The 24,957-nt window shown below is 37.1% G+C and overlaps 1 protein-coding gene across 3 annotated transcripts in view; it reads left to right on the top strand.

The window, feature by feature from the left end:
• Positions 1–7,803: 7,803 nt before the first annotated feature.
• The window catches only part of SEC23A (SEC23 homolog A, COPII coat complex component), a 56,574-nt gene continuing 39,420 nt past the window's right edge, over positions 7,804–24,957 (top strand). For 2 of the 3 annotated variants that reach the window (XM_052659431.1, XM_052659430.1), the window contains exons 1-9: positions 7,804–7,935; positions 10,276–10,517; positions 11,897–11,954; positions 12,178–12,264; positions 13,178–13,414; positions 15,231–15,310; positions 16,513–16,657; positions 23,004–23,162; positions 24,551–24,666. In XM_052659431.1, the coding sequence (XP_052515391.1) occupies positions 10,297–10,517; positions 11,897–11,954; positions 12,178–12,264; positions 13,178–13,414; positions 15,231–15,310; positions 16,513–16,657; positions 23,004–23,162; positions 24,551–24,666 (1,103 nt within the window). In that variant the 5' untranslated portion in view covers positions 7,804–7,935; positions 10,276–10,296. The remainder of the gene's footprint in view (positions 7,936–10,275; positions 10,518–11,896; positions 11,955–12,177; positions 12,265–13,177; positions 13,415–15,230; positions 15,311–16,512; positions 16,658–23,003; positions 23,163–24,550; positions 24,667–24,957) is intronic. The other variant, XM_052659432.1, reaches the window with a different exon arrangement.

Raw genomic sequence — 24,957 nt, 5'->3', positions numbered from 1 at the left:
TGTGTGTTTGTTGCTGCTGTACAGCAAAGTGATTTCATTATACTTATATGTATATATTTATGCATTCTTTTTTAATATTCTTTTCCATTATGGTTTATCATAGCATATTGAATATAGTTCTTTGTGCTATGCAGTAGGACTTTGTTGTTTATTCATTCTATGCATAAAAGCCTGTATTTGCTGGCCCCATCCTCCCACTCCATCCCTCCCCCTTGATAATCACCAGTCTGTTCTCTGTGTTTTGGTTCTGTTTCTGTTTCATAGATAGGTTCATTTTTGTTATATTTTAGAATCCATATGTAAGTGGTATCTTATGTTATTTGATTTTCTCTTTCTGACTTACATCACTTAGTATCATAATCTCTAGCTGCATCCATGTTGCTACAAATGGCATTTTTAAAATCACTGAGTAGTATTCCATTGTATGTATGTACCACATCTTCTTTATCCATTCATCTGTCAATGGGCATTTAGGTTGTTTCCATGTCTTGGCTGTTGTGAATAGTGCTGCTATGAGCATAGCACTGCATGTATGTTTTTCAATTAAAATTTTGTCTGGATCTGTGCCCAGGAGCGGGATTGCTGGATCATATGGTAACTCTAGTTTTAGTTTTCTGAGGAATCTTCATCTTGTTTTCCACAGTGGCCGCACCAACTTACATTCCCATCAACAGTGTAGAAGGGCTCCCTTTTCTTCATAGCCTTTCCAGCATTTGTCGTTTGTAGAGTTTTTGATGATGGCCATTCTGACTGGTGTGAAGTGGTACCTCATTGTAGCTATGATTTGAATTTCTCTAATAAATTGTGATGTTGATTATTTAGGTCTTCTGCCCATTTTTGGAACTAATAAAATAGATCTACATTTTCATTAAGGTCAAACATGAACGAAAATTTATTATCATGTGTATACTGCAATAAGAATACGCAAAATGAAATCCTGAAATTGAAAAGGATTCATCATTCAAGGTGATTTAAAACTAGATAACAGTATAATGGAAAACTATTTTATGAAGTTAATATAACATTCCAAGACTATTTTTCAGATTTTTAAAATCACTTTGCTGATAAAGGTCCATAGGGTTAAAGCTATGGTTTTTCCAGTAGTCATGTATGGATGCTAGAGTTGGACCTGAAAGAAGGCTGAATGCTGAAGAATTGATGCTTTTGAACTGTGGTGCTGTAGAAGACTCTTGAGAGTCCCTTGGACAGCAAGGAGACCAAGCCACTCAATCCTAAAGGAAATCAACCCTGAATATTCATTGGAAGGGCTGATGCTAAAGCTGAAGCTCCAATACTTTGGCTACCAGATGTGAAAAGCTGACCTACTGGAAAAGAAACTGATGCTAGGAAAAATTGAGGGCAGGAGGAGAAGGGGGAGAGAGAGGATGGCATCACAGACTCAATGGACATGAGTTTGAACAAACTCCAGGAGATAATGAAGGACAGGGAAGCCTGGCATGCTGCAGTCCATGGGGTCGCAAAGAGTTGGACACACTTAGCAACTGAACAACAACAACAGTTGTAGTTGTCTGTGCAGCCTACAACACTATATGGACTATGATATCACATATGCAATATATATGGACACTCTGCTGATGCTTAGTATTACTTTTTCTAGTGAGTACTCCAAAAATAGTTGGCTAGTGTCTTATAATGTCACCATCTGAACAAATAGAAGACAATCCATGTTAGAAAAAACTACAGGTGGTTCATTTATTCCCTGGTCTAGTGGTTTGGTGCTTTTACTGTTGTGACCCAGGTTCAATCCTTGGGCAGAGAGAGCACTGAGATCCCACAGGACAAAAACCAAAAAACAGATTAAACCAGAAAGAAAAAGTAGAGGCGAAGGCTCCATCTCCTGGTGACCCTATGCAATTTCAAGAAATTTGCATTCTTTGTACTACTGGAATCTCCAGTTTGGAAAAACCTGTGGGTTCAAAAGTGGGAAGGAAAATATTAGCTGTTACACATTAACTAGTGATTAAAGTGACTAATGACCGAAGACAAAGTCATAGGTTGTTTAGAACACTTGCCCCTAGATAGTCCCTGGAAAAAGTCCAAGGTCAAACATCTTTGGGAAATGTACACAAATGCCACTCTTAAAGATTCACAATGAATATTAACATATTAAAACTCTTGACAAGTTAAGAGACCTATTTTACATAACTGGCATTTCCAGACTTTATTTGACCATGAGACCTCTCCTTCTTCCTCTCTTTTTTTGATTTGCTGTTGTTCAGCCACTCAGTTGTGTCCAACTTTTTATGACCCCATAGACTGCAGTATGCCAGGCTATTCTGACATTTTCAAAAAATACCAGTTTGAAGTAATTATCTTAGGAGTATTTGCTTTTAAAAAAGACTTTTTCTGTGGGGAGGTTTATGTCAGATTTTATAGTTTTACAATCAATCTAAATACACAAGAATGATAATGATAAAAATAGTATTTTATAATTGTTTAGGTTTCATGCTCAATTCATATTTGAGGGAACAGTCATTTTGTGCTAGGACTTACAGGGTGATGTAACTGAAAGGAAACAGTTATAATCAGTTGCATGTTGGTAAATGTTTAACTAGTAGCCTTCAGGTTTACATATTGATCTAAAATGCCTTGGTCTAGGGATGTCTATAATTAAATAGAAAGCCCGTAAAGATTGTTTTTGGAGATTTTCCCTTTTTCCAAGTCATTGTCTGACTCCTTTCTCGGAGCTCAAGAAATTTTCCATTCTTTAAAATGGCCATACTCTTCAAAGCAATCTACAGATTTAATGCAATATTTGTCAAATTGCCCATTACATTTTTCACAGAAGTAGAACAAATAATCCTAAAAATTTTATGGAACTTCAGAAGACCCAGAATTGCTAAAGCAATCCTGAGGAGAAACAACGAAGTTGGAGGCATAACCCTCCCAGACTTCAGACATTACTACAAAAGCTAGAGTAATCAAAACAGTGCTGTGTGTTGTTCAGTTGCTAAGTCGTGACCAGCTCTTTGAGACCAGAATACTGCAGTGGGTTCTCCAGGGAATCTTCCCAGACCAGGGATCAAACTTGTATCCTCTGCATTGGCAGGTGGATTCTATTCTGAGCCACCAGGGAAGCCCAAACAGTGTGGTAGTACTACACAAAACAGACATATGCATCAATGGAACAGAAAAGAGAGAGCCCAGAAATTAGCTCACACATGTATGGTTAATTGATCTTCAACAAAAGAGGCAAGAATATACAATGGGGAAAAGACAGTCTCTTTAGCAAGTGGTGTTGGGAAACCTGGACAGTTGCATGTAAATCAATGAAGTTAGAACACACTCTCACACCATTTGCAAAAATAAGCTCAAAATGACTTAAGGCTTAAATGACATGATACCATGAAACTCGTAGAAGAGAACATAGGCAAAACATTCTCTACTATGAATCTTAGCTGTATTTTCTTAAGTCAGACTGATCTAGTCAAAAGAATATATACACATATCTATCTATACCTATGTATCAGAATCACTTTGCTGTATACCAGACCAAAAACAAACACAACATTGTAAATCAACTATACTTCAATTAAAAATTTTTTTTCCCATTCTCTATTCTTTTTCAGATCAAAACTACTTTACTTTCAATATATCAGAAAAAATAGTCTTCATCGTTTACCATCTGGACTCATTATCCTTTTTAAGTTTATATCTTCAAGTCATTTCATGAATAACTGATACATATTTAGATTAAAGGGATATTCAATAAAGTCATTATTTAAAAAAGAATTAAAGGATAATAGAGAGCAACTTTATTGGAAATTTAAATAAGTAATCTAAGCATAGAAAATCCCAGTTTTTATTCCCTATTTTCCTGGTTTTGAAGATATACCCCAAATGGGCAATGTGCTCTGAACGCAACTACCTCCTCATTGCCTGCAATAATGTGTCTGGAACACATCCATCTTACATATAGTGACTGCAAATTCCAAATACATCTACTGCATGCTATGAATTGCTTATTGTTACTTCTGTTTTTTTTTGGAGTTGCATCATCAAAACATAAGAATTTTCTGAAACCTTTAAAGACTCGTCATTTTGTTGAATAGAGGACATATCTTCTTTGCTACCTAGTTGCAAAACATTTGTATTTTTAGTTTAATAAATGAGCAACTCAAAGAATTTTTAATTTCCTGATTATCTGTTTCCTTCTTATCATCTTTGTATACAAAACTGCCATTTGCAAATATCCCTTTAAGAATCTTGTCAAGTAAATTATCCATATAAACATCATAAAAGATGAAAGAATTCCATAATATGTGCTCTTAGCAAAATAAGATCATGCAGATGCTTATGGAATGAAGTTATTCCTTTTGAATGAATAACTAAATGAGAATATCACAGTTTTTGTCTTTAGAAATATATTGTTGACTCATTAATTCTTTACTTAGAAACATTCATTTAGGAAATGGTCATCTAAAGATTCTTAGTTTAAGATTTTGCTCTCATTATTAGAGAGGAATTTCTGTATTTCTCTGTATTTCTGTGTTCATCTTCTGAATTCTCAACTATATTCAATGAAAGCTAGAGGCATAGTACAAAGATCTTGAAAGGTTACAGTACTTGGAGCATTGCAAAAAGAAAATGGAAGGATAATGCAATATGATGACTTACTTCACTATTCTATCATCTTAGGTAATTATATCATTTTCCATTTTCTTATTATTTTAGTATATTTTAAAGCATAGTTTGGAACAATTAATCATTAATGATGAAATAATTCCATGGATGATGAAGTAGCAGAATGTTGCAAGACAGGAAAAATAAGATCAGTAAGTTTCCATGATGTATCCTAGATTTACAAGAGTTCAATGGAGCCATGTAACTACTGCAAATAAAATAAAATTTTATCCTTTTTTTTAATCCTATTTTTTAAAATGAATTTTTGGGTTTTGGAAGACCTTTAAGAAAGAATAAAAGTTGTAAAAAATCAATCCTTACAAACAGTACTCCCAGAAGAGGAAATCTTTGAAAACGAAAGTTGGATCTAATAGATCCTAATATGTAGAAGGGTTAACTCTTAAACTCATTAATCTTTAAGTACATAAAGACAGATCTATGTTACCCATCCTAACATTTATTTCATTGTAATAGGAAACAACAGCCTTTTGTCCAGCTGAAAACATAAACATTATGAGTTCTTAGACTTCGTTGAGTTGGATGGCAAAGTTCCCTTTCTGAGGACCATAAAATGAATGAAATTACCAAAGGTGCTGTACTTTGATTTATTCCTCATGGAATTCCAGGATCCCAGTGGATCCTCTCATTTGTCTCTATTAACCCTACTCATTCTTAGATCTTGTTTTTTTGTGTGTGAATGTCCGTATTCCACCTTTATATCATTGTCTACAGCTATTTACTTGCTGTACTTTCAGTCAAGAATCCTTGTTAAGGTGGCACACTGACCCCACTTTGTTTGCAGGTCTGTACAGAATTTTGGCCTTTGATTCCCATTTCCTCTTCAGGAGAGTTTAATATCTGACAACCAAAGACATCCTCTTTTATCTTACAAAACAAGCTTTGAGAAAGTAAATTATGTATTTGCTATGTATCTTCTTTCTTGTGAATATAAGCTTTGAAGAACAAAAAATTTAATCATTTTCTCTGTGCAGTAAAATGCTTATACGGCTAAGCTTGGCAAGAGTTTAGGTGTTGTCCTTTTTGGAAATAATTTCATGAACAATCTGTGACATGGAGTGACTCCTGCCATATCAATAAATAAGAAATGTCACAGACATCAGCAATTTTGGAACACAATGCCTTCTGTCCAGCAGATGCTGCCATGCCCCTCTCCCTACCCTCCACCCCCCAGGATTGCTGAGAAGCTAGGGGAAGCAGCCATCTGCCACATTTGCTACTTCTTACGGTGAACAAGGAATTAAGGATGTAAACAATCAGGAAACAGGATTTGGCCCCAGAGAGTTGAGGTCCATATGAAAGGAATGAAGTCAGTGAGCCCAGAGACTTGCATTTTCCCATACAAAGAATGCTAAATTCCTTAACTTGATTTCTGATTTCCCTTCAGTTCAGTTCAGTTCAGTCGCTCAGTCGTGTCCGACTCTGCAACCCCGTGGACTGCAGCATGCCAGGCCTCCCTGTCCATCACCAACTCCTGGAGTTTACTCAAACTCGTGTCCATTCAGTTGGGGATGCGATCCAACCATCTCATCCTCTGTCATCCCCTTCTCCTCCTGCCTTCAATCTTTCTCAGCATCAGGGGCTTTTCCAGTGAGTCAGTTCTTCACATGAGGTGGCCAAAGAATGTGAGTTTCAGCTTCAGCATCAATCCTTCTGATGGATATTCAGGACTGATTTCCTTTAGGATGGACTGTTAGATCTTCTTTCAGTCCAAGGGACTCTCAAGAGTCTTGTCCAACACCACAGTTCAAAAGCATCAGTTCTTTGACACTCAGCTTTCTTTATAGTTCAACTCTCACACCCATACATGACTACTGGAAAAACCATAGTTTTGACTAGATGGATCTTTGTTGGCAAAGTAATGTCTCTGCTTTTTGACACGCTGTCTAGGTTGGTCATAGCTTTCCTGCCAAGGAGTAAGCGTCTTTTAATTTCATGGCTGCAGTCATCATCTGCAGTGATTTTGGAGCCCCCCAAAATAAAGTCAGCCACTGTTTCCACTGTTTCCCCATCTATTTGCCATGCCATGATCTTAGTTTTCTGAACGTTGTTTTCCCTTACCTCACAATAATCTTTGATGGTCACACTGCCTGCCTCAGTTTGTTGTAAACTTGTATATAGCATGACTCCCCCTCTTGCCTCCTTGGAGCAATTTTCTCAGGTCTAGTGAGATGCTGCTTCTGGGCTCAAAGTCCTTAACATTCCCACCAAATAAAATACCTCTCTACTTTAAAGTTGTGACTATATTATTTTTTTAGTCAACAAACTCCTCACTGAAGGGTGGGGTTGCCTCAGACCATCAAACTCGTGTCTTTCCAGACAGTTTCTGTCCCATTTTGCTGAATTCTTTTCTTGAAAAGAGAAGCAGAAAACACATCAGGATGAATCAACCAAAGATTGTAGAGGGTGTGTATGTGTGTGTTGGTGTGTGTTTAGGGGGGAGAGGTGGCAGAGGCAGTGTAGGAGGGTAGGTAAACTGACTGGGAATACATCAATAGTGTATAAATAGTATGTAAGTTCTTCCAGATCGAATATTTGGCCTTTTTTGCCTACGCGGTATCACAGCATCGCTACTGTGCCTAGCACAAAGCAGACGAATGTTCAGTAAATGTTTATTGCACTAAGTGAAAGAACGAACTTCTCACTTTGCTATTTCAGGGGAGATGCGGCTTGTTCCTGGAATCAACCGGGGCCCTAGAGGAGAGGATGTCCTAGGGAACACCTCCGTTTCTCTCAACGAGGTGAGGAGTCTGGCGACAGAAGTTCGTACATCGTGGAGGCCCACGGGGACTGGGATCCGCCGTGACTCCCGGGAGAGGAGACCGCATCGCCACGACGCACCCCACCGTCGAGTTTTAGTTCCACCGGGTTTCGGCGCCTCTCCCGGGTATCCGCATCAGGTTTGTCACTGTCGCCCCGCCCCTCCAGCTCCGTCTCCGCCTCTCTCCCCTCCCCTCTCTCCTCCCCTTCTCCAACCTCCGGGCTCCGCCGCGGTCCCGCGGCTCGGTCGCCCCGCCCCCAGGGTGGCCCCGCCCCATCCCCGCCCCTCCCCTCCCGCCCCTCCCCTCCCCTCCCGCCCCGCCCCTCCCCCTCCCTTTGACGTGGCAGAGGCGGCACCAGCCATGTTGGTCCAGCAGAAGTCTGTGCGCAGGCCGGGGGCGGGGCTGCGCGGTCCCGGATTGCGGTGCCACGGCCGCTCCCGCTCGGCGGAGGGCACGGATTTGTCAGGTAGAGGCTGCGACAGGCGCGGATCTCGTACGTGGTGGCACTGTGGTAAGGATCGATTTCGGGGCCGCGACCGCTCGCTGGGAAGCGGGGGAAGGTCGGCGGCGGGTCCGCGGGCCGGGGTCTCGAGGGTGGTGCCCACTCTGCCCTCCGGGTGCCCCGGGCCAGGTAGGGGAGCCCTGGGGCTGCGACCCGGCCCGTCGGGGGCTGCCTTGAGCCCTGAACTTGTCACCTTCTCACCCACCACCTCTGCTTAGTTCTGTAAGGGCCTTGGGAACCCGGCTCCCTCACCCACCTCCCCCCGATCAGGAGTGAAAAATGAGAGTCGAGTGAAAAACAGCACTTAGGGCATCTCTCGCAGCACCCAACCCTCCGCTCATGGCCGATCTGCCTTCCCCACCGCACCCCACCCCACCCCATCGCCGCTTCTGGGTACTTTGGCTTCTTGGTTCATTCCTTGTCTCTTCAGAAGAGCTCTAGACTTTGACCCGAGGTGACTTGACACTCGTAGTTTGGCCTTCGGAGTTAAAGGGGATAAGGAGAAAAGTGCCAGGTAGAGCTCACACCTTGGGCCTTGATTACAAATAGACTTAAGTTTTCAGATTGGACCCATCTTCCGTACTTCCATTCGGCCCTAAATGTTTTCCCGTTTTGGTGGGAAGGGAAAGGTCATAGTAAATCCGCTTGTAATCACTGGAGTGAGTATGTTGAATCCGGGAGCTTCCTCAAGGTCCATCCCTCAAAGGAGTGGATAACTAGCCAAGTGAACTTGGTTAAAAGAAGTTTAAGATTTAATTATAGATTTATGTTGTCTTCCTTTTCTGCCTTCTCCAGTAGTCTTAACTGACATCATTTTGGAAGTTCAGTCATTTTTAATTGGCTCAGAATTTTAGATTTGGAAGGGGCCTTGTAGTTTTCCAACCCAAACTCCTCATTTTACTGATGAGAATTTGAGATCAGAGAGGTTAAGCTATTTGTGCAGTATAATAAATCTAGTCGTGGGAAGTAGTTGAAGACACTTCATTGAGGATTTTAGGACAGAAAAGTGGGAAAGCCACATTTAATTGTCTGTTAACAGATATATCTGATTGGAAGGAACTCAAATTTTACTTGCAATTTACAATGTGTTTCACTTAGCTATCTATAAAATGGCTAATGGGCATATATCTGATGTGCTAGGTTAAAGTGACTTAATGTTTCTTTACTTTTAGTTATACCATAAGAAAGTACATTCCCAATGATTGTAAGTTGTGCTGAAAAGGAGACATTTCTTTAGAATGGTCTTTTATGTTTTGTACCACTTAATAAAATGTAATGACTAGTATGTTGTCTGCATCCTAGTTTAGTGTTTGAATCAAAATTTTTTAGTTTTATGCTTTTATACAGACAATATGAGGGGAGAGAATGCTTTTCAAATAATGCCATTTCATAAAGAGCTGGTTTGCAAAAGGACTTTGTTTCAGATATGCTGTTGTTGAATATGGGACCAAGCCTGGCAGGATTTGTTTTAGAGTGAGTGATTTTAAGATTAATTTCTCCCTTGGAAAGGTGAGGGAATTTGGGGAGGTGTTTTGCATGTCTCTGTAATCGGACCAGTTAAGATGAAAAATGTGGGACATTTTTCAGACTGCTATTGAAAAGTGATAATGTAAGAAATAAATAGATGTGATTTAGAGAACAAATATGATCTTAGAGCAGAGCGATTGAGGAGACAAACAGTGAGGAAGAGGAGGGGAATTGTACTTAAATATCAATCAGGTGATACTAAGTATGTCTCAATAAAAAGTAAGGATGTCAAGTTGCAATCCAGGCTTGTTGCCTCTTGTAGAAACTTAAATCTGGCCATTGCCTGTGTGTAGATGTCTTCATGATAAGTTTCATAGAGCCTTTCTCTACCAGCTTCCGTGCTTTTAAATTAAGCCCTAGAGTCCTAAAGAAGTGATTTAGCAAGTTTAATGGAAGCTTACTACCTTCTGCGTAGAAAAGCATGTGAATTTTAGAATTTAATGTTTTTGACAATCTGTTTATTAGAACGATGTAACTCACAAGGTTGATACAGAAAACTTAGGACCTGGATTTTCCCCATTTTGGACCTAAATCAATAGGACATCAATTTTATCATTTATTATTTTTTCTGTAGTTTTTTTCAAGAGTGAATGAAAAAAGGAAAAAATACTTCTTTTGGGGCCTAATGAGCTTTGGGTTCTGTAGAGCCATTCATTATTTTGTTATAATTGAGGTCATTGTTCACTTGCTAATTTTTTTCTGAGATAATTATTTTCTTTCATTTATGATTTCTAATGAATGAGTATCAGTGGAACTGGGAAAAACATACTTACTTTGAATTTTCTTAATAGGATTTAAAACTATCTTTTAATTTTGTTACAGAAATAAGAATCAAGCTCTACAATGACAACCTATTTGGAATTCATCCAACAAAATGAAGAACGAGATGGAGTCCGATTTAGTTGGAACGTCTGGCCATCAAGTCGATTGGAAGCTACAAGAATGGTCGTTCCAGTAGCAGCCTTATTTACACCACTGAGGGAGAGACCAGATCTGCCGCCCATTCAATATGAACCTGTTCTCTGTAGTAGGACCACTTGCCGTGCAGTTTTGAATCCTTTATGGTAATTAAAGTATATGGAAAACACTAAAGTGTCCTTATGATTTTAAAAATGTAGTTTCTTACTTGTTCATTTATATAAAATGTTTTTGTTTATAGTTATTTTTTCAAATTAAAGTAGAATCAAAGAGCTATAAAATTTTAGACACATACAGGTTGTAGTGAGTTAAAAAGAAACCAAATACAGAATTGTCAGTATGTAAACTGTTAGATTCTATCAGTATTCTCTAGATACTGATGCTGGCTATCACCTCATTTTGTGTCATTTGTAAAGTCATAATGGAGTGGTATGGTGTTTCAAAAATGTTGTGATTTCTTGTTATATAAGCCAGACTCCGAAGAGTCGCCTTTTATTCCTCTCTCTACTCCCTCTCTTTCCACTCAATCCAGTGGCAAATCTGGTGGATTCTGTCTCAAGAACATTACTGATCCTGTCTCTTATTCTCATTCTCTGCTAGTACATGGTGCTTCAAAAGATGGTAATCTTTTCTTGGGTGGTTTCATTATCCTCCTAACTGATCTTCCTGTTTCCATTCTTGCCTTTTATCAGTCTCTTCTCCACCCAGAAGAGTGGAGAATTACACTTATAATGAAAAATCCAAACCCCTTATCAAGACCTGTAAAGCTCTATATAATCTAGCCTGTGTGTGTTTCTGCCTTCATCTGTATCATCCATGTTCTTCATTTTCACCTACATTATACCTTATCTTCTTTCTATTCTTGGATATACTTATTTCTACCACAGACTTTGTGCAATAGCTGCTATACATGCTGCCTGGATTGCTTTGCCCCCAGATTTTCCTGTAACTGGTTTCTTTTAATTTCAGTTACATTTTAGTTGTTTCTTAATTAAGGCTTTCCTTTAAAGTTGCCCTCCTAAATACTTTCTCATGTCTTGCGTTGTTATCTTTAGTTTTTATTATCACTATCTAAAAGTATCTTCTGCATTTATGCATTTATTGTATATTGTCTTTCATTTCTAGAATATAAGCTTTATGATAATAGGACCTTTGATCTCATTTACTTATCATCAGCACCTAGAATAATGGCATTCAATAACTATATATATTTTTATTGAATATGTGTTTTCTAGAGCTGAGTTTAGAAGTTACTGAGTCACTTGGAGAAAAAAATAGGATTATCTTCATTTATTGTTGGTATTTACTGAATATTAAAAGTTACAGTATATTCATTTTGGTGAGCTTGTATGTGTTAAAAGTATGAATTAAATATTGGCAACACCTAAAGATACATGGCTTTTAAAGATTGCTTTCACTGTCAGTTTGAATTAATTCATTTTCAGAAAGAAGTTAATTTTATTGAAATTGAAATTTCTGCACAGTTTAGCTGAATCATGAGCTATTGTATCTTTTCTTAAAACAGTCAAGTGGATTATCGAGCGAAACTCTGGGCTTGCAACTTTTGTTATCAGAGGAATCAGGTAAGAAAGCCCCCAACTGTAGATGTTAATGCTGTAATACCAATACTGGTCTATAGATGCAGGAAAATACACGTTTAAAAATAAAGACTAATTTTTTATAGGATTAAATAAATGATTAAAGTATTTTTAAGTAATTAAGTGATCAGGAAATAATTCTTTTCAGGTTAAAATTTCATTACTTGGTAATAATTTGTTAAAAAATTTTGCTTTTTTCTACCTCTAGTTTCCACCAACTTACGCTGGTATATCTGAACTGAATCAACCTGCTGAACTTTTACCTCAGTTTTCTAGCATTGAATATGTAGTTCTGGTAAGAACATAAGAGTAACTCTTTAAGGAAGTTTAAAATATCCAGTAATTTAGCAGTACTTTATACCAAAATAATTATTCAATTGAGCTGACTTAAAAGGCATCATTCTTCATTCTCACATTGAATTGATTGAGCATTTCAAAGGTAAGAACTGTCAAGGTCAGTTTGAGCAAGGTAATTTTTATTGTAGTTATTTGAAAGGTGGCCAGGATTTTGGGCTGGGAGGTTTGATTTGCTGTATCAAGTAGGTCAATAAATAGTAAAGTATCAATTTTGCTTTGTAGTTGAAAGGCTAGTTACAGATACTTGGTCAATATGATACTGGAGCCTAATGATATATCCCCAATTCTAATAATGAAATTACTCTTGAATTGGTTCTTGTTAGGAAAATAATTTTTCCTCCCTTTCTGAACAGCTTTACATAATTTAATACTTAAGTATTAAGGTAATGTCTTATGAATGTTGTAGAGAAAGCAGAATATGACTCACTTGAGTCTGTCACTAATTTGTCCACTCTGACTAATTTCTAGTTCCCTTACAATGCAATTCAGATAAGATAATTATTTTATAAAAGTCACCTAATTTTGCTTTTAAGCTTTAAAGTTACTGTTTTCTTATTTTAAAAGAAATGCTTGTTGTAAGAAATGAAACTTCGTGCAGTTAAGTAAAATTGAAAGTGAAAATATCTTTCTTGTAACATGGCTAATGCTCATAAACTTAATTTTTCACTTGATGATGTATTGGATATATAATATTTCCTTTGTAAAATGGCTTTATTAGAATTCCATTGCTAAACGTATAATACATTATTTAATTAGTCCCCTATTGATTATCCTATATATTGAGCTGAAGTATTATACTTTTAAAACAACATTTAAAACAACATGTTTTTAATCACAATATTTTTTAAAAGCGTGGTCCTCAGATGCCTTTGATATTCCTCTATGTGGTTGATACTTGCATGGAAGATGAAGATTTACAAGCCCTTAAAGAATCTATGCAGATGTCACTAAGCCTTTTACCACCTACAGCTTTGGTTGGCTTAATTACTTTTGGGAGAATGGTGCAGGTTCATGAACTTGGATGTGAGGGCATTTCAAAAAGCTATGTCTTCAGAGGAACAAAAGATCTGTCTGCCAAACAACTGCAGGTAAGCAACAAGAATGGTAGTTTGCCTGCCTCTGCATATCACTCTATGTATGTCTAAAAATGCCTTCTAGATATATGTTTCCAGAAAATATTATGAATGACTAATATGGTTATATTATAACAAAGCCTTTAAATGTAGTGTTGGCCTCAGCTTTCTTTCGTTTGCCTTACACTGTAATCATAGAGATTGAAGACCCTTCACTTTTGAAGTATCTGTAAAACTTAGAGTGAAACTGAAACTATTTTACTAAAGATTTGAAGGTTTGTAGAAGAGTCATTCTGAAGACTGAGAGAAGGCAACCACTTTTGTTTCTTTGCATGTCACTTAGGAACTAAACACTTTGTGTTTGGCAAGGGGAGATATTTTAAGTCTTGAAAGTTAATAGGTGAACTGTGAATATATATATATATATATTTTCATATACTGGGATATTTTTGTCTTTGGAGCAAATTAAAGCCTTGTCTGGGGGAGTTATGTGCAACATACTAGGATTATCTTGGTATATTTTTCAAAATCTTTTTCTGTCTAGATATTTTGATAGATGCTGAGAGATATTCATATTACTTTAAATATGTTCATAGATTGGAAGATAGTTGAGAGGGCAGAGAATGTTCATATAAGTCAGAGAATTAAGGAGCATAGACATGCAAGATGTTTATTACTTTATAACCCCCCTTTATACAATTCCTTATTATTTCTCCATCATATTTATTATTACACTTTTTTTTTTACTTTTATTTGCATTTATTTTTTGCGGCATGTATTCCTGGGCCATAAGTTTTTGTTTCTTCAGTTTCTTCTGGGATATCTTTTTCTTCTGTGCAGCCTCCTCTTCTGGTTTAGGAACAATCTGTTCTTTCTCAGTAAGGATCACCTCAATGTGGCAAGGAGAGCTCATGTAGGGGTGGATCCGACCATGAGCTCTGTAAGTGCTGCGCTGCATCTGGGGGGCTTTGTTCACTTGGATGTGCTCAATGACCAGAGAATCTACATCTAAGCCCTTAAGTTCAGCATTACTCTCTGCGTTTTTGAGCATGTGTAGTAAAAATTCAGCACTCTTTTGGGCCACCGACCCTGTGTCCAGCCCCATTGTTTGGCCTGTGCACACCTACCAACTCCACCATTGGAACGACGGAATGGCACACATTGCTTCTTTAAAGTGACATCCTTCAGATACTTGCTGGCTTTTCGGGTATGCATACCCTTTCTGGCCTGGGCAGTTTCACGAGTGTTCTTAAAGTGAACACGAAGATTTGAACCTCTTGATTTGCATGATTTTGTGGGGTTTTCTGGGTCAAGTGAGTAGCGCACCATTTTTAGGGATTACCTCAGGCTGCTTAGCGGAAAAGCGTCATTACACTTATTTAGCTAATGCTTTAACTTTTGTTGGTTTCACCAGATTTAAATTTTCATACAGTCAGGGACTGTTTATATTTTTCGCCATTACATACCTGGCCCATAACAGATACTTGAAGTATATAGCTGCTGAAAGGAATAAATGAATACAAGTTAAGAATACAGACATTCAAATTACACAGTAGTTTATTTTGACTATTAGAAATGAAGTATTCTGAGCTCGTTTCCCCACCTTTGCTCACATAGCACTTTGTACTTTGCTCTCTTACGATGTTTATTTCATTGTATTACTGTTTACCTGATAGTCTTCCCAACTGAACTTTTGCTTTCAAGGGAAGAGATTTTGTGTTCTTTATTTTTGTGTTTCTAATGTCTATGGAAGCACCTTCCATGCCATAAATAGTTAATACATCTTTGTGGGAGTAATTAAACGGACATCACAGAAATAATCTCTTTACAGGAAATGCTGGGGCTCTCTAAAGTACCAGTTACTCAAGCAACACGTGGTCCTCAGGTACAGCAGCCACCTCCTTCCAATAGGTAATAAATATGGCAAAAAGAACTTCCCAGTTTTACAGTTGATACATCTGTCTTCACCCTTAACTTGAACACAGGCCTTCAGTGATCCAATACCATTAAATATTTTTAAGAATATAAATACTGAATTAGTATACTTTTTAAAGAGTTGTGGTAACATCACATTGCTGAAATGGTTGGTTTTTCATCATTACAATGTAAGGAGTTACTTTAGTTTTGATACGGTCTTTAAATTTTTTTTAAAATATTGGAGTATAGTTTTTTTTTTAACTTTGTGTGGGGCATTTTATTTATTTGTTTGTCTGAATGGTACTGGGTCTCTGTTGTCGCATGGACTTCTCTCTGGTTGCTGTGAGCGGGGGTTACTCTTCCGTTTGGTGTGAGGGCTTCTCACTGCAGCGGCCTCTCCCATTGCAGAGCATAGGCTCTAGGGTGTACGGGCTCAGTAGCTGCGGCACATGGGCTCCGTAGTTGAGACTCGCAGGCTCCAGAGCACAGGCCCAGTAGTTGTGGCATTGGGGTTTGGTTGCTCTACAGCATGTGGGGTCTTCCTGGATTCGGGATCAAGCCTGTGTCTCCTGCATTGGCAGGCAGATTCTTTACCACTGAGATACCAGGAAAGCCCCTGGAATGTAGTTTTGATATATTCCTGATTTTCTATTTTTAAGTTCAAAAAATTTAATTTTTGTGCTTGAGGGCAGCCAAGCAAAAATAGGTCCCCATAAACTTTTAGTTTCGCCTTCTTAGTTTTGTGGGTAGCTTTTTCTGCTAAACTTAACTAATCAGAGGTGGTATTAGTAAAATTGAGTCAATATATATCTTCTCATAATTGATTCAGTAACTCTAAAACTTACTAGATTGGTAAACGGAAGATGCAGTCCCAAAGTAATACTTGGTTTGAGTGTTTTCTTTACAGTAATTGTACGCACCGAGTTCCTCAGCAGTAGACAACATCACTTGGGAACTTACTTGAAATGCAGATTCTTGGTCACTACCCCAGACCTGCTGAAACAAAACCCTGGAACCAGCAATCTGTATTAGTACAAACCCTCTCACCGATTCTGATAGACACAAAAGTTTGAGAACCATTTGGTCTGCCTTGTATTCAGCTTCTTTGTCTGTTCTTAAGAAAGTGGACAATTTGTTTCTTAAACCTTCACCCACAAACATTTATCAATGGCTTTTTATTTTGTTTTGTGTTGTAGATTCTTACAGCCAGTACAGAAGATAGACATGAATCTCACAGACCTTCTGGGAGAACTTCAGCGGGACCCCTGGCCTGTACCACAGGGAAAGAGACCTTTGCGCTCCTCTGGGGTGGCGCTTTCCATAGCTGTAGGACTCCTTGAGGTAGTGACAGTAACTTTATTTTGGAATGTAAATACGTACATGTATGTATGGACTGATATGCACAAGATGATGCTGGGTGGAAAAATCAGGTCCCGGGACAGCACATACATGATTTTATTTAAAGTTTGATCTGTGCTATATCCTTTTGTGTGTAGAGAAGCTTCTGGAATAATGTTTACCCAAGCAGGATAAGGAGAATTTTACAAAATACAATTTGAAAATTTTAAACTTGACATATCTTAGCTTATCTTAATAATTAGAAGAGTTTTTGTAAAAAAAAAAGTTTTTTTATAAAAGTTTGAAATGTTACTAGAAAAGTTGCAAAGGACTTTTTTCTCTGAACTGTTTGTGATTAAGTGATGTTCCTAACTCCTTGAATACTTTAGCTGTATTTTCTATAAACTAAGATATTCTCCTACATAACCACAATACAGCTTTTAAAATCAGGTTTTAAAATATGTGATATATATATATATCAGTATATATATATATATTGATGTTTTATACAATACATGACACTGATGTGTTGTTGTGTTGTTGTTGTTCAATTGTAAGTTGCATCTGACTCTTTGCAGCCCCATGGACTGCAGCACACCAGGTTTCCCTGTCCTTCACTATCTCCAAGAGCTTGCTCAAGTTCATATCCATTGAATTATACAATACATAACACAGATATATTACTGCCATCTAATTCTCAGAACTCATTCAAGTTTCACTGATTATCTCAACAATTTTTTTTTGCTTAAAAGATTTAATTCAGAGGCATGTAGTGGTTGGGCTTCCCAGGTGACACTAGTGGTAAAGAACCTGCCTGCCAATGCACAAGACATAAGAGATGTAGGTTTGACCCCTGGGTTAGGCAGATCCCCTGGAGAAGGGCATGGCAACCTTCTCCAGTGTTCTTGCCTGGAGAATTCTATGGATAGAGGAGCCAGGTGGGCTACAATCCATGGGGTCATAAAGAGTTGGACACGACTGAAGCAACTCGGCATGCATGCACGCACCTGTAGTGATTATGTCTGTTTAGTCTCCTTCACTCGAGTACATTTCCTCAGCCTGCCTTTACTTTCATGACCTTGGCATGTTGGAAGATTCAGGCCAGTATATAGAACGTCTCTCAAATTAGGTTTGCCTTGATGGTAGCCTCACAATTAGATTGAGGTCTTGGATCAATGGCAGGAAGATCACAGAAGTAATGCTGTGTTCTTTTTATAGCCTATCAGGTGACATGTGATTTTCATTTGCCCCATTATTGATGATGATCACTTTGATCATTCATTAAAATGTGTCTGGCAGAAGTCTCCACTGTAAAATTACTCTCATTTCTCTTCCCTTTATGATTAATAAACGTTAGATGGTGAGGATCTTTAAAACCATGAAAATATCCCATTCCTCATCAAACTTTCAATTTACTCATTTATTTATTAATACCACTGTGGGTTGATGGTTTCCTGTTTTATATGAGTTATAATCTGTGACTTTCAGTTTTGTTTTTCTTTTAACTTTCTAGTTTGACATAATTCCAAACATATGGAAAAGTCACAAAAATCGTTCAAAGAATTCCTTTATATCTTTTAACCAGATTCCTCAAATGTTAACATTTATTACGTTTGATTTGTCCTTCTCTCTCTAGATATTTATATAGATAGTGAAACCATTTGAAAATCAGTTGTAAATATATCCCTTTACTTCTAAGTACTTAAGTGTATTTCTTAATTACACAAAAACATTCCTTTTATAATGCAGTTCATTTAACAGTCATGAGATTAACATTGATAGAACACTATTTTCCAAATCTTTAAACTTTATTCAGATTTCACCAGTTATCCTAATCCTAACTCTGTATTGTATTCAGTTGTCTTGTCTCTTTAGTGTCCTTTATTCTAATAGTTCCTCAGTTTTTCTTTGTGTTTCGTGACATTAATATTTTTTAAGAGTACAGTCTAGTTATTTTTTAATTTTAATTTTGAAATTTTTAATTGTAGGACAATGGCTTTATAATGTGTTAGTTTAGGCTAGTTATTCTGTAGAATGACTTTCAATTTGGGTTTATCTGATCTTTTCTCATGAGTGGATTGAGCCTTTGCACTTTTGGCAGGAATATTGCAAAAAAAATGCAAATACTGATCTGTGATCTGCTTAGTGCAGCATCTCAGGAAGTCCATGATGTGATGTTAACTTATTTTATTACTGCTGGTTTACTTATTTGATCACTTGGTCAAAGTGGTTTCAACCAGGTTTCTTCAATGTAGCATTGTATTTTTCCCATTGTAAGTATCTATGGGGAGATTCCTTGTGTACTCATCAAACTTTTACCCAGTAGTTTTAGCGTCCATTCTTGATTCTTGCTTGATCAATTATTATTGGGAGGGGGGCTAAATAGTGACTTTCTAATTCCATCATTTCTTCTACATTTATTGACTTTCTACTTGAGGAAGAGTGTTCTGTTCTTCATTTATGTTTATATCAGTGTGAATTCTTATTTCATCCAATGGATTATATTCCTTTACTGTCATTATTTATTTTGAAACTCAAATTGTCCAGATTTGGGCAATGGGAGCCCTTTCAAGCTGGCTCCTGGGTCCTTATTATATGTCCTCATCACTGTTTGAACATTTACTTGCTTTCTAATACAGTAAGATGTTCAAGGCTCATCTTACTTGTTCCCTGCCCTTGACCTGAAATCAGCCATTTAGAAGCCCTGGTTTCTTTTAGCTCTGTTTCTTTTGGAACATAACCATGCTTCTACTTCTGCTTTATTGACTGCACCAAGGCCTTTGACTGTGTGAATAACAACAAATTGTGGAAAATTCTTAAAGAGATGAGAATACCAGACCACCTTACCTGCCTCCTGAGAAATCTGTATGCAAGTCAAGAAGCAACAGTTAGAACCAGACGTGGAACAACAAACTGCTTCCAAATTGGGAAAGGAGTGCATCAAGGCTGTAGATTGTCACCCTGCTTTTATTTAACTTATATGCAGAGTATAACATGCGAAATGCCAGGCTGGTTGAAGGACAAGCTGGAATCAAGATTGCCGGGAGAAATATCAATAACCTCAGATATGCAGATGACATCACCTTAATGGCAGAAAGTGAAGAGGAACTGAAGAGCTTCTTGATAAAAGTGAAAGAGGAGAGTGAAAAAGTAGGCTTAGAACTCAGTATTTAGAAAACTAAGATATGGCATCTAGTCCCGTCACTTCATGGCAAATAGACAGGGAAATAATGGAAACAGGCTTTATTTTTTTGGGCTCCAAAATCACTGCAGATGGTGACTGCAGCCATGAAATTAAAAGATGCTTGCTCCTTGGAAGAAAAGCTATGACCAGCCTAGACAGCAGAGTAAAAAGCAGAGACATTACTTTGCCAACAAAGGTCCATCTAGTCAAAGCTGTGGTTTTTCCAGTAGTCATGTATGAATGTGAGAGTTGGGCTGTAAAGAAAGCTGAGTGCCAAAGAATTGATGCTTTTGAACTGTGGTGTTGGAGAAGATTCTTGAGAGTCCCTTGGACTGCAAGAGGATCCAGCCAGTTCATCCTAAAGGAAATCAGTCCTGAATATTCATTGGAAGGACTGATGCTGAAGCTGAAGCTCCCATACTTTGGCCACCTGATGTGAAAAACTGACTCATTGGAAAAGACCCTGATGCTAGGAAAAATTGAAGGCAGGAGGAGAAGGGGATGACAGAGGATGGATGGTTGGATGGCATGACCGACTTGATGGACATGTTTGAGCAAGCTCCGGGAGTTGGTGATGGACCGGGAGTCTGGCGTACTGCAGCCCATGGGGTCACAAAGAGTTGGACACAACTGAGTGACTGAACTGATGGTTCATGTGCTCACTATTACTAGGATGTCATTGCTTTTATGTCCTAGTGAAAAGAGCTAAGAAGCAGATATGTATAAGAAGAAGATAAGTAGATATATCTATATGTATGTTTCCTTCTCTCTCTATGCTGCTGCTGCTGCTAAGTCACTTTAGTTGTGTCCAACTCTGTGCGACCCCATAGACGGCAGCCCACCTGGCTCCCCCGTCCCTGGGATTCTCCAGGCAAGAACACTGGAGTGGGTTGCCATTCTTTCTCCAATGCATGAAAGTGAAAAGTGAAAGTGAAGACTCCCAGTCATGACCCCATGGACTGCAGCCCACCAGGCTCCTTGGTCCATGGGATTTTCCAGGCAAGAGTACTAGAGTGGGGTGCCATTGCCTTCTCCATCTCTCTCTATAGCTATATATTTATATATATATATATATATATACACACATACCCATATAATTAAGTTATGTGTGCATATATTTACACATATATCTACATTCCCCTGCAAACATCTATGTCTGTCTCTATGAAAACCATAAACACTATATATATTAAAAATCAAGATTTCTTTCAGATATATCTAATTCTAATTTAGTACCACAGGATTTATTCTGTCCTTCCCACTTTGCATATTTCTAATTCTTTCTTTGACCGTGAGAAGCTGACTGTGACTATTCAAAATATATTTACTTATTTGCTCGGTCCCAGAATAGCTCAGACCTCTGTGAAAAAAGCCTAGGAGTTAGGGCTCAATGTTTATTTAACGTTCTGAGGATATATGAGACAAAATACACTATACTCGAGTGAACTGGGTTAGTTATCCACACCCTCCCCCCGCTTCATGTGGTTGTTTTTCATTTGTTGCACATTGTGTACATTTCTTTTAAAAAAATCCCATTCTTGTTTTGCATGTGTATATATGTGTAGTGAAACATTAACATTCTTCCAAATCAAAGTTGTACAAAACTATATATTCGGAGTATGTTAGCCCCTTTGTTGTGTGAAATTTGTCTTTTAGTAAATTTCTTAAGAAGATGTAAGGGTACAGAATTTCATAAACTGTCTAGTGTTTAAACACTGTTTCTGTGGGGTTTTTTTTTTATCTTTGAAGGATAACTTGGCAGGATATAGAAAGCCTTGCTTCTCACTTTCTTTCTGGTAGTTTTTGAAAATGATGCTCCATTGTTTTCTTGCTTTGATGATTTTGAGAAGACTGATGCCAGTCTAATTTTCTTGCCCATGTAAATTATTTGATCATTTTGCTTGGAGGTCTTGAGCAATTTATCTTTATTATCTTAATAGCATTAGTACAGTGTCTTGTGGGTAAATTTTCTCCAGTGTCTGGTGATCATTTTTTATATGTGTATTCAAAACTTTTGTTTCTATAAAGTTTTCTTGTATCATAGTTTTAAGCGTTAGTTTTTTTCATTGTTTTATCTTCCTTAAGAACTCCAATTACACATAAATTGGATCTTTGTTAGTTTTCCTTTTCAGCCACTTTGTCTCTGCCCTTTTATTCTTCTTTACTTCGTTTTTATGCTCTCGGGTATTTTCTTGCTTTTCTTCAGTTTCCTTTAAGTTTTAATTTAAATCTGGCAGTTGTTCTATGCTGGTTGCTAGCTCCCTTCTTTCTTCCCTGTACTTTTCCCCAAACTGCCCTTGCTCTGTGTGAAGGTTTTCATGGGAGATAGCTCACTGGAACTTAGTGTCTATTTTTTTCCTTATAAGTAATTCAAAGTTTAAGTGTTTTTTGTGTTCTAGTTATGAAGATGTGTGGTTTGTATACTTTTATTTGTTCTTCTTTACTGATGTTTCAGCTTTACATGATTGGTATTAGATCAGCAAGATGATACCCAGGATGGAAAGAATATTTTTATTTATTAATCTAATTTAAGAAAGTCATATAAGTAATAAGTATAACTAATAAAAACATTCAAACAATATATAAGGATATATGATAATGAAAATTAAAAGGCAGTTTTCCTCGCTCTTCCCTAGATTTGTTAAGTATGTGATTTTTAAAATTATTATTAAAGTTTATATCACTTACATTCTTTTCTGCACTTGATCTTAGCCAAAAGCCCGAGAAGTGATATATTCTTTTCTGAATGTAATGAATAAGTAGCTTGAAAATGCACTCTGTATTTTTTTTCAATAACTGCTTATAGAAATTTAAAAGCATTTTGAATATGATATTATTCATTTGTGGAGCAAATAGAGTGCCCTGTTTTCTTCTTCTTTCCCTACTCCTTCCTGTCTAGAGGAACAACCTTGCTTATAGGGATCAGGTTTATAGATAATTTTAAAATTAGAAAAAAAAAATAAAATTAGGAAAACATGGCTATTAGAATAGAATTTCAAAAGAAAGATATATCTTATGTTTAAATTTTGTTTTAAACATTTGATTATTCTTGAGATATGTGTGCTTTCCTGTTGTTTAGAAAGAATATGTCAAAATTCACTATCAGAAATGTGCATCCATATGTTTCCCTTTAAACTCTTCTCATGGGTTACTTTCTCCTGATAGTGTACTTTTCCGAACACTGGTGCTCGTATCATGATGTTCATTGGTGGTCCAGCCACTCAGGGGCCTGGAATGGTGGTTGGAGATGAATTGAAGACACCCATAAGATCATGGCATGACATTGAAAAAGACAATGCCAAATATGTCAAAAAGGGAACTAAGGTAAGTTTGATTTTTAAGTCTTTTTGCCTTATTAGAAAAATTCATTTGATGAAGGAGGAGGAATGTAATTACTTGATGATAAATCCGATATTGTGATGATCCTATAGCTGCCATTCAGAATTAGAGAGATAGTCTTTTTTTCCTTGATAACTTAGGGTATTTTTTCTCTGGTTTTAAATATTTAAAAACTTAATTTTGTTGTTTAGTTGCTCAGTTGTGTCCGACTCTTTGCAACCCCATGGACTGCAGCACACCAGGCCTCCCTGTCTATCACCAGCTCCTGGAGTTTACTCACGCTCATGTCCATTGAGTCAGTGATGCCATCTGACCATCTCATCCTCTGTTGTCCCCTTCTCCTCCTGTCTTCAATCTTTCCCCGCATCAGGGTCCTTTTTTAATGAGTCAGATCTTCGCATCAGATAGCCAAAGTATTAAAAACTTTAAAAATTTAATATTTTTAAATTAAATTTAAATATTAACTTTTTAATTAAAAACTTAATAGTGGACACCAGTAGGTGTCTCTTTAAAAATTAATCCTGGGAGAAAACCTGTGTGTCTTTTTAATATTCATGTTAAACAATGTCTTTCCCATAAGGAAGAATTTCTTAAATTTTCCTAATTCTCATTTTCAAGAGGCTGCCCTTTAGACGTGAATATTATTCGTAATTTGAATAGTCCATCATTTTCTCATAAGTTGTTCTCTGTTCATGAAACTTCAATTTTACCTGAGTTTGTGTCAGTACATTTTTACTACTTTTGATTCTTGACACCCTTGTGTTGGTTCTGCTTGTTAATTCCCAACCATCCCCCTTTTGAAAAAATTCTCTGAAGTTTACAATTTTAGCTTAGTTGTGCTGTTTTGTCTCATGTTTCTTTTTGGTAGTCATTATTCAATTTTTAGTGTGTAGTTAATAACAGATAATTTTTGTTACTATTAATGGATACCATTTTCCTGACACCTAATTTCCCTTTTGAGCTTGGAATATTTCTTAGAGCTACAAAAAAAGTTTTATATTTGTTTATCTTAACACTTTTGTTATTGTCTCTCTATTTTTGATGTTACTTGGGTATAGATTTAGCCAAGAAAAAGTTCTGTGTTGATTCTTCTATTATTTTTATGTATGAAGAGCAAGATGTTCACTATGCTTTTCTTCAAGGTTAACTTGATTGAGGAGTTTAGAAAGAATAGCAGTTAAAGAAAGTGCCAGACTTACTAGAATTCATTGTATTATTTTATGAGACATTATAGAACGTTAAATTAGGACAGATCCCATTTAAGTTATTGTGGACTCTGAACATTTCTTAGACCATCTTGATCTGTTAGTGGTGAAAGAGCTATAGGGTGATGACGTTTGTACGTTACTCTGATCTTAAAAATTCTGTTGTAGCATTTTGAAGCATTGGCTAATCGTGCTGCTGCCACTGGTCATGTTATTGATGTCTATGCATGTGCATTAGATCAGACAGGTCTCCTGGAGATGAAATGCTGTCCTAACCTTACCGGGTATGTATTCACATTTTTATAAGTTTTGCAGTTATAAACTAATAATGAGAGTTTACGAATATAAACCAATGACAGTTTTGGAAAAAGTAACTGAGTCATCATCCTGTCACTCTAGGGCAACAGCTGTTAAGTTTTTTATACTCCTTTCAGTGATGCTCACTTTAAATTTTTTCTAAAATATGGTTAAAAAGGCACAAGCTCTGTTTGAAAAGCCCATCTTGATACTCTTAAGTCATTGTTGCATTTAGTGGCTTTTGTGAAATTTAACATACCATAAAATTTACCCATTTA

This window comes from Budorcas taxicolor, chromosome 21 (genome assembly GCF_023091745.1).
Source record: "Budorcas taxicolor isolate Tak-1 chromosome 21, Takin1.1, whole genome shotgun sequence".
NCBI lineage: Eukaryota > Metazoa > Chordata > Mammalia > Artiodactyla > Bovidae > Budorcas > Budorcas taxicolor.
The sequence above is the reverse complement of the archived record's forward strand: the minus strand, read 5'-3'. Positions and strand labels throughout refer to the sequence as shown.